General features: G+C 35.9%; 2 protein-coding genes across 5 annotated transcripts in view; one reads left to right on the top strand and one right to left on the bottom strand.

Moving 5' to 3' along the window:
- LOC107712873 (SUN domain-containing ossification factor-like) overlaps nucleotides 1-1,944 on the bottom strand; it is a 66,136-nt gene extending 64,192 nt beyond the window's left edge. For all 4 annotated transcript variants that reach the window (XM_016518243.1, XM_016518244.1, XM_016518245.1 and 1 more), the window contains exon 1: nucleotides 1,662-1,944. In XM_016518243.1, the coding sequence (XP_016373729.1) occupies nucleotides 1,662-1,714 (53 nt within the window). In that variant the 5' untranslated portion in view covers nucleotides 1,715-1,944. The remainder of the gene's footprint in view (nucleotides 1-1,661) is intronic.
- A 1,157-nt stretch (nucleotides 1,945-3,101) lies between these two features.
- Nucleotides 3,102-7,520, top strand: LOC107712842 (transmembrane emp24 domain-containing protein 5-like). Its single transcript, XM_016518205.1, has 4 exons — nucleotides 3,102-3,578; nucleotides 4,182-4,279; nucleotides 4,391-4,571; nucleotides 6,775-7,520. The coding sequence occupies exons 1-4, from the start codon at nucleotides 3,399-3,401 to the stop codon at nucleotides 6,991-6,993; spliced, it is 678 nt and encodes a 225-aa protein (XP_016373691.1). The 5' UTR covers nucleotides 3,102-3,398; the 3' UTR covers nucleotides 6,994-7,520.
- Nucleotides 7,521-9,090: the final 1,570 nt, after the last annotated feature.

Raw genomic sequence — 9,090 nt, 5'->3', positions numbered from 1 at the left:
TATATATATTAGTAAAAAATAAAATGACAACTCAATTGAGAAATGTATGGTTGGCCTTCCAGACCTATTTTATATTTGAAGCAAAACACGTTCGTTTTACCTTCTTAAAATCTCTGGTCCTGTGCACGCTCCATCTGTGCATGTTATTCTAAAGAAAACTACATAAACTTTCATGTAATTTAAGCTATTTTACTTTTCAGATTATGTTGCGAAACCCTTGCTGTTCTGGTGTGTAATGCTTACTTTTCCGTAAAAAAGCCAAATTATGGAAATAAAATGTTTATGCGTTGTTTTACATTAATTTTAGATTCTTACCAGGTTGCTCTTTTCTGAAAGCCATGCAAACATGAAAAAAATATAATGAAGTAATAAAAGCTAACAAAGTGTGCCAAATAACAACAACAGGTATTTATGAACTGTGCCGCCTGTGCGTTTGTGCATATGTGATGCAATTCTTAAGCAACTAACCATTTCTTTTTTTTTTTTTCTGCCAATAGGTATGAAGACATCCTCACAATTTTAAAAATCGAGTAATAAAAGCTAACAAAGTGTGCCAAATAACAACAACAGGTATTTATGAACTGTGCCGCCTGTGCGTTTGTGCATATGTGATGCAATTCTTAAGCAACTAACCATTTCTTTTTTTTTTTCTGCCAATAGGTATGAAGACATCCTCACAATTTTAAAAATCATTTTTTCCTTTTACCTTTACTTACAAGGTAACATTGCTAGAACCAAAAGCGAACATCTTTCTGTCTCACATTTCTAGCATATCAATTGTTGTGCAAAAGCACAGTAATACAAGCTCTGTAATCAGCCGTTATGAAAATAGCAGTGAGTTCGCATATCAGCCCGTTATTAAAATCATCAATCTGACAGGATGTCCGACAATTACAGGGTGTAATCGTGTACTTGTCTCACCCATGTGAACCAACCCTAATCCACCACCTGTACACGGTGGATGCCACATCAGCCTGGCACATAGAGCGAGTGCAGTTTATCATTGATATGCACATATTCGAATGCATTAAACATTCTCAAAGTAACAGCGTTTGCTACAGAGGTCAGGGCAAATTTAGGCTCGAGCAGTCCAGCCAACTGGACAGCAGCCTGTTACTTTTAAATACATAAAAACTGACCATAATTCATGATAATGGCCATAAAAAGTGCTGCCACAAAATTAAACTATATAAGCTGATGCCAAAGTTCAACAAAGCCTTAAAAAATAAAAAACACACATAAAATACTATTTAAATTGTTAAATGCTCACATACAGAATTGGGAAGACTAACAATACATGGAGGGCTGTCTGTTTTCTGTACCCTCTATCCACAATTTACATTCATAGTGGACAGCTGGTGGTCCAGTACTACTTTCAACAGGCTGTCAGCATATTTCTATACAAGATGCAAGCAATTCCACAATAATAAATGATATATAAAAAGTAATTGGCTCATATTATTTGACGTCTTTTGACAGGAAGCTTAAAAATACATCCCACCTCTGAGGCTACTGAACTAACGTTAGCATCTAGCATGAAGCTATCATTAGAAACACAGTGGTAAATGATGTCGTTGCCAAAGTATCAGTGTTTTTATGGCGCAGCTTGACATGTAGAGACGTTATAATAGCATTTCAACAAACAAAATATTTTGACTCACCAGCACAGGAGAGCTAAAACGGCGCACAGCAACAACACGCGCAGCTTCTTCATTATCTTCCCACGGGGACCAACATCCTCGCTTTTTTATCTATTCACCTCTAATACTGACGACAGAGGCCAAGACTAGCTAATAATGCTAACTGTTTACAACTGTATTAAGGTAAGGGGGTGTGTTTGGCGGTCCAGAACGAACAGTTGGGCTAGTTTCTCTTTTAAACCCCCCGTTGAGAAGCGCTGGCTGCCTGACTGCTTCCCTTCTGCTTATGCTGCTGTTGCTTCGGCTGCACAGCGCTCACGGCTGCTGCTGCCCCGGCCTCAGCCAATAGGAATCAAGTATTACTTTAACCCCGCCCACTCCTCGAGGTCTAGATGAGTTGGAGGTTTTGTCATCAGACGCGTCACCTCAAAGATAAGATATTTGAAATATTGCTAGAACTTTCATATGGGAGAATAATTGAGCTACTTTGTTATATTTAACCCCCTTCGTGTTTAATTCTTGTGGGGTTTAAAATATGACATTCATCTTCATGAGACTTTAAATACTTCAATATCCGTTTAACAGTTAAATTACTAGCCTACCTTTAACTTTTTTGTTATGCTTTGTTTTTAATAACTTCATTTTAGGTTTTGAGGAAAAAATGTATTAGTGGATTGTGCGCCACCCATAGAAAGCTTCAGAAAGTTTTGGCCCTTTACCAGAATTTTAAATATATATATATATATAGTGCTGTCAAACGAATAATCGCAATTAATCACATCCAAAATAAAAGTTTTTGTTTACATAATATGTGTGTACTGTATATATTTATTAAGTATATATAAATACACACACATACAGTAAATATTTTTAAAATATGTACATGTATTTACATGTATATATTTATATTCATATAAATTATATAATATATAAATATATTTAATATATAAACGTAACATATTTTTCTTAAATATATACATGCATGTGTGTGTATTTACATATACATAATAAATATACACAGTACACACAAATATATTATGTAAACAAAAACTTTTATTTTGGATGCGATTAATCGATTCGTTTTACAGCACTAATATATATATAAATTCTGGTAAAGGGCCAAAAGCATTGCGTCTGAAACTTTCTATGGGTGACGCACAATGGCGCACAACCAGACGCCTGGTTGTACACGAATAATTTGTCGAGTCGAATCTTTTACATTAATTGGATGAACATATTATATACCTATTTTTGAATTTCTCTGCATATTTTTATATTCCCCCTGGGAATATAAATTATTGTGTTATCATTATGCATAAGGAAAATGATTATTCTCTGAATACAAATGAAAAAAGAACCGGTTCTTTTCAATGAGTCCGACTTTCTCATCACTACTGTAAAGTACTAATCGTACAATGCAGCGCAGAACTACATTCTGCAGACTACATTTCCCACAATGCAACAGTTCAGAACGTCGCGTTATATGCCAGTGTACGTTGTACGTGTATATACATATTTAATACATTCTCGTAAAACACGTGTTCCATAATTTTATACCATTTTTATTCATTTCTTATAAAAAGAGGAAGTACCTGTGCTGGCAGATTTAAAAACGATTATTAACATTTCTACGTTTGTGAGGCGGGGTCCTCACGTCACAGCATTCCAAACTCGTTTGCTGAGCTGTCCCGAGCAGCTGCTGAAGTTTACAGAAGAACAACTTTCATCGGTTGTTGATAGTTTTAGAAGTCTAGGAAGATGCGGTGGAGTATGGAGGTGCTGAGAGTGTGTGTGGCGTGTTTATCGCTGTGTGTGTCTGTGATCAGCGCTTTCTCTCAGTCTCTGGACAGTGACTTTACCTTCACTCTACCCGCGGGACGCAAAGAGTGCTTCTTCCAGCCCATGAAGAAAGACGCTTCACTGGAGATCGAGTACCAGGTAACGTTACATCTGGAGATTTCACTCTGATCCAGCCTGTATGTTGGTGATACTGCAAGACGTTATAACTTCATCATTTTGTTGGATACTGCCTACATACGTGTTGTAGTATCAATTAAGTTGAAAATAGATAATATGAGATAATAAAAAGAAATGTTCTACATTAAGTTAGCACAACTTAAAATACCACAAAACCATAAAGGTAACTTTAATTCAAAGATGTATAAATCGTGTGAAGTGCATTTGTTAATGTTTAAAGTAAGCAATATGAATTAAAACACATGACAAAAGATTTTTCTTCATAATTAGCCCCGATTTTTGCCAATTATCTGGTTGCAAAACGAACTGCAATAATTCTCTTTCAAGCATGATCTAATGCAATACAGTATGCTGCATTATGAAAATTAAACTTGAAGTTGCTACACAATCCTGAAGTTGGAGAAGTGACACAGTGGAGCTAAAGGTCATTTTGGGAGAAGGAAAAGTACCAAAAGGACTGTGATTCATGCCCACAGTAAGCTCAAAGCTTCAAGCTGTGAGGGCAGAATCAGCTGATCCTTCTGTTGACTCATCATTAATGGAAATCTATGTGTCTGTGTGCAGGTTCTGGATGGAGCGAGTCTAGATGTGGACTTCTACATACAGTCGCCCAGCGGTTACATTATAGCCACTGACTACAGAAAGTCTGATGGGGTTCATATGTACGTTTTACCCACAATCACAGTTTAGTCATATACACTGAGCCAATTACTTCCTGATTATCCATGCTTGGCCTTTCTTCATTTTTTATGTGACTTTTTTTTTTACTTCAGAATGGAAACAGAAGAGGGAGACTACATGTTCTGTTTTGATAATATATTCAGTGCAGTTTCTGAGAAAGTCATCTTCTTTGAGTTGATTTTGGACAATATGGAGGACGGCGAGGAATCGGAGGACTGGAAAGCATACGTGCAGGGAGCAGACCTTCTGGACATGAAGCTGGAGGATATCATGGTATGAAAAACACGTGCCAAAGAAACAAGAGTGACTCAGGCAGCGCATGATGTATAGTACTGTTCAAAAGTTTGGGGTCAGTAGTTTTTTTGTTTGTTTGTTTATGACTGAATGAAAGAAAGAAATTATTAATACTTTTATTCAGTAAGGATGCATTAAATTGATCAAAAGTGACAGTAAAGACATCATGTTAAAAAAAAGCTGTTCTACTGCATACTTTCTATGCATCAAAAATACTGAAACAAATATTAATCATAGTTTCCACAAAAATATTAGGCAGCACAGCTGTTTTCAATTCTGATAATAGAAAGAAATAATCTGGAGTAATGGCTGCTGAAATTCAGAACAGGACTAAATTACATTTTAAAATATATATAAATAGCAAACTTAGTTATACTAGTTATTTTAAATGCTAATATTTTTACAATATTACTGTTTTTACTGTATTTTTATTTTATTTTTTTTAAAAACCCGTACTGACCCATACTTTTGAATTTTAGTGTAATATCTTTTAATGCAAAACCATCAGTGTTCAAATAGAACATCAAGAAACATCAAGGAATCTTTCCACATATGGAAAATAATATAATAAAATAAAAATAAAAAATCTATATTCAATCTACATTTTACTAGTTATACTCAGTGCTACAACATTTAGCTACAAATGGCTCTTTGTTCATTAAGTGATATTTAAGAATTTGTAAGCAGTAATCAGGAACAGCAGGAAATATATATTGGGAAATCACTGGTCAGAAGGTGTGGTAGCCCCAAACTATTGTTAAGGAATGTGGACGAGCAAGACTATTGTTCAGTAAATGAATATGTCACTGACACTATTGAAATGCACTAACATTGTGGTTAAATCCACTTTTTGATTCCAAATAAGTGGAATAATTAACTATCCTATTCACAGATGTCAGTGTTTGGGCTTTCGCGGAGCATATGGCAGTAGTCATTCTGTCAGTTAAGGTGACATTTGTTTGAACCGAAGCAATATAGATATCTTGACAAGGCATGCCAACTACCAGCATGCAGTGCAGCACAGGTGGTGTGAATGTGACCCTGAGTGCTTGTGAAATGGTCTGATAGTAAAGGACCGGGGACCGCTAGCCAAATACGTGACGCTTTTTCTTGAAAGAAGTGTATATAAACTGATTCTACGTTAAGAATCAGAATCAGAATGAGCTTTTATTGCCAGGTATGTTTTCACATACGAGGAATTTGTTTTCATGACGGTCTTGAAGTACAACCTCTGCTGGGCCTTTTTCACAATGGAGTCAATGTGAGTGTCCCACTTCAGGTCCTGAGAGATTGTGGTGCCCAGGAACCTGAATGACTCCACTGCAGTCACAGTGCTGTCCATGATGGTGAGTGGGGGGAGAGCAGGGGGGTTTCTCCTGAAGTCCACGGTCATCTCCACAGTTTTGAGCGTGTTGAGCTCCAGATTGTTGAGACTGCACAAGCTATTTATAACAAATTGTTAACAAGCTATTTCAGGAAGCAAAAGGAAGTTTTCCAATTAAAATCACATCTGTGCAGGAAATTGTGTGTTCCTATTGGGTCAGAGTTCTGAGTTGACTTTGTTTACCTGCCATTGTTTCAGAGTGGAGATATTATCGATTTCTTGGACGTTTGTGTGGGACTCCTTATGTCTCGGCCGTTGGTTGTTTTTCCTTTAATCCTGAAGACATAATAAAGTTATTTGAGGTTTATCTGTTGAGAAGACTGATTAAAAACACAATTTTGCTTCTTTTATCCTCCAAAACACTCTCTGAACTAACATAAAGGAACTGTGGGAACATTTCATATGTTTGGGGTCAAATATATATATATATATTTTTTTTTATTTATTTTTTTTATGAAATAGCGTAATACTTTTATTCAGCACGGATACATTAAATTGATCAAAAATGACAGTACAGATACTTATAATGTTCTTGAGCAGCAAATCAGCATATTAGAATGATTTCTGAAGGATCATGTGACACTGAAGACTGGAGTAATGATGCTGAAAAATTCCGTTTTCATCACAGGAATAAATTACATTTGAAAATATATTCAAATAGAAAACGGTTGTTTTAGATTGTAATAATATTTCAACATTTTTACTGTATTTTTCGATCAAATAGACTTCTTTCAAAATCAAATTCAGTGTTAGTGTATGCAAGTAATATTCACATTCAGAGTGTGTGTTTCTTTGCAGGACACCATCAACAGCGTGAAGTCTCGACTGGGAAAGAGTCTTCAGATCCAGACATTGCTGAAAGCCTTCGAAGCCCGCGACCGCACCCTGCAAGAGAGCAACTGCGAGCGGGTCAACCTGTGGTCGTGTACCAACCTTGTTGTCATGGTGATCGTATCCGGGGTCCAGGTGTACTTGCTGCGCAGCCTCTTCGACGACAAGAGGAAAACGTGCACATAACTGCTCTACTGCTACTGACTGAAAAGCAAAAAATCACACACACCTCTGTCTGTCTCTCTGTCCTTACATATTCAGCTCCATCCTCCGTTTGCTCCCATCAAGCGTCCTTGGACTGATAATAGCTGGAGTCTCTCCTCCACACTTTTTTATGTCTCAAGACAATCATTTTCTACTTGGCTAAGCCGATAAAATGAGAGATTGAAGTTGATCTTTCAGCTGCTGCTCTGTGACAGATCTAACCAGGAACATGATGCTTTTAGTTTCAAATCTATATAACTAGACTATCAGAGAACGAATAGGTTTGCATTTTTGTGCGACGTGTAGTTACTGAATTCTTCCAGGCACTGATAAGAATACACTGATATGCAGCACGTGTCGTATTTTTGTAACAAACTAGCAAAGTATTTTGAAATGACACAATTGTAAAGCGTTTATGAGCCATATCATGTCTGATTAAAATATTGAACGCTTTTTCATACGTTAACCACACCTACGCCCGTTTTCGGTTTGCTTTACTTATCTGTTACTGATCATTTTATGAAGAGACGCACTCAATGCACAGATGCTGTGACCCTTTTTGTATTAACAATTTTTAATAGTTCATGGCGCTCATTTTTTTTGTCCGGGTCTGTTAATTTATTTCAAAATACATTAAAAATGCAGTTCATACCTACAATGACTTGAATTAACTTCTTCTAATTTCTAAATTGAAAATTTATTTTGATTTTGGGGGGGGGAGTCAGAAATGTTGACTGTCCTTGTATCATAATGAAGAAAAATGTTTTTTTTAAAAATTATTTTAAGTAACTGATTTGCAGCAACTTAACATTTATTTCACTAATAATTATTGAAAAACTATTGTCCACCAAATCAGTTATGTAATGTCACCAATTTGCAGAAAAAAAACGATGATCAAAGTGAAATGATCTTTAAAGTCTTTTCAAATATCTGTTAATTTGAGCTTTTTATTACAAGACAAGGTTAGTTCAGATTGTAAAATGTCATGTGTTATGAGTCCTTAAAAATGTAATGATATTAATTAATAATAATTCATGATATTTGTTTAAGAAAGAATAATACAAATTTTTTCACCTTGAAAAACACATTTTAAAGCATAACTTACACTCATGTATTCAAGGTTTAAAGAATATACATTATTATTTTTTCTTGATTACACCACATGACATTTTTAGGGTCGTTTTTTTTTCCTCAGGAAAATGGTATGAAATCAAGATGAATACAAAGAGAAATTGACATTTGCTTTAAATTAGACTTTCAAAAGTTTTTTTTTTTTTTTTTTTTAAAGACCCTAACCTTGTATTCACACATGAGCTATGCCAACTTAAAAACACTCTTCTTAGAAGGCCCGGTCAGTGCCAGGCTGAATATGACTCGCAGCTCTATAAATCTCTGGAGGCTTTAGCAGCACTAGAAATAACAGCAGCAGCTCAATCCCTCATCCGTCAATGACAGCAGCCTGGGCTTCAGTGTGCATTAGAACTCATTCAGAGGCCGGATTCCTCTTCCCTGGTGAATGTGCTTGATTTAAAGTGCTGTATTTTAACGGCTGTTGTGTTGTTGCAGTGCAGGAACATTTGCAGTGTGCAGTTGCTCTCTCGATCTAGTGATGCTTGAGCTACTTCTGTGTTGTTACTACGACAACCATCTTCCTCTGAGAGTCTCTGGTCCTGTGGGAAGCTGCTCTCACTGTGCTAATAAATGAAGTTTACTGCTCTTTTTGATCAAATCACTCTCTTTTGTGCTTGGAGATTTTTTTTTTTTTAATTTTCAGTATATCATAGTTGAACTGCTTTTCAGTTTATCTACTAAAAGCCAGTTTAACATTTTTTTCTTTTCATTTTTTTTACCTTTTAGTTGAATAAAGCGCCATTATGAATCATGTGGATTTCTTTGAGTTTCTGAAATGTGCTTGTTTTGAATTGTTCCACAGAAAACTTCAAATGGATTTCTTATTGAATTTCTAATCTCATGTCGCCACCTTCTGGAGACTTTTAGCACTGCCAGCTGCAATTTTCAACTAGTTTTTCTTTCAGTGAAGGAAGATGATACTCTCTCTCTCTCTCTCTCTCTCTCTCT

The sequence above is a fragment of the Sinocyclocheilus rhinocerous genome, unplaced genomic scaffold (assembly GCF_001515625.1).
Source record: "Sinocyclocheilus rhinocerous isolate Xijiao unplaced genomic scaffold, SAMN03320098_v1.1 scaffold478, whole genome shotgun sequence".
NCBI classification, from domain to species: Eukaryota; Metazoa; Chordata; class Actinopteri; order Cypriniformes; family Cyprinidae; genus Sinocyclocheilus; species Sinocyclocheilus rhinocerous.
Note: the sequence above shows the minus strand (reverse complement) of the source record. Positions and strands in the feature narration are given on the sequence as shown.

Coding starts and splice junctions, on each gene's coding strand:
- LOC107712842 (XM_016518205.1), top strand. CDS start 3,399: ATGCGGTGGAGTATGGAGGTGCTGAGAGTGTGTGTGGCGTGTTTATCG. Junction 3,579..4,181: donor CACTGGAGATCGAGTACCAG/GTAACGTTACAT, acceptor GTCTGTGTGCAG/GTTCTGGATGGAGCGAGTCT. Junction 4,572..6,774: donor TGAAGCTGGAGGATATCATG/GTATGAAAAACA, acceptor GTTTCTTTGCAG/GACACCATCAACAGCGTGAA.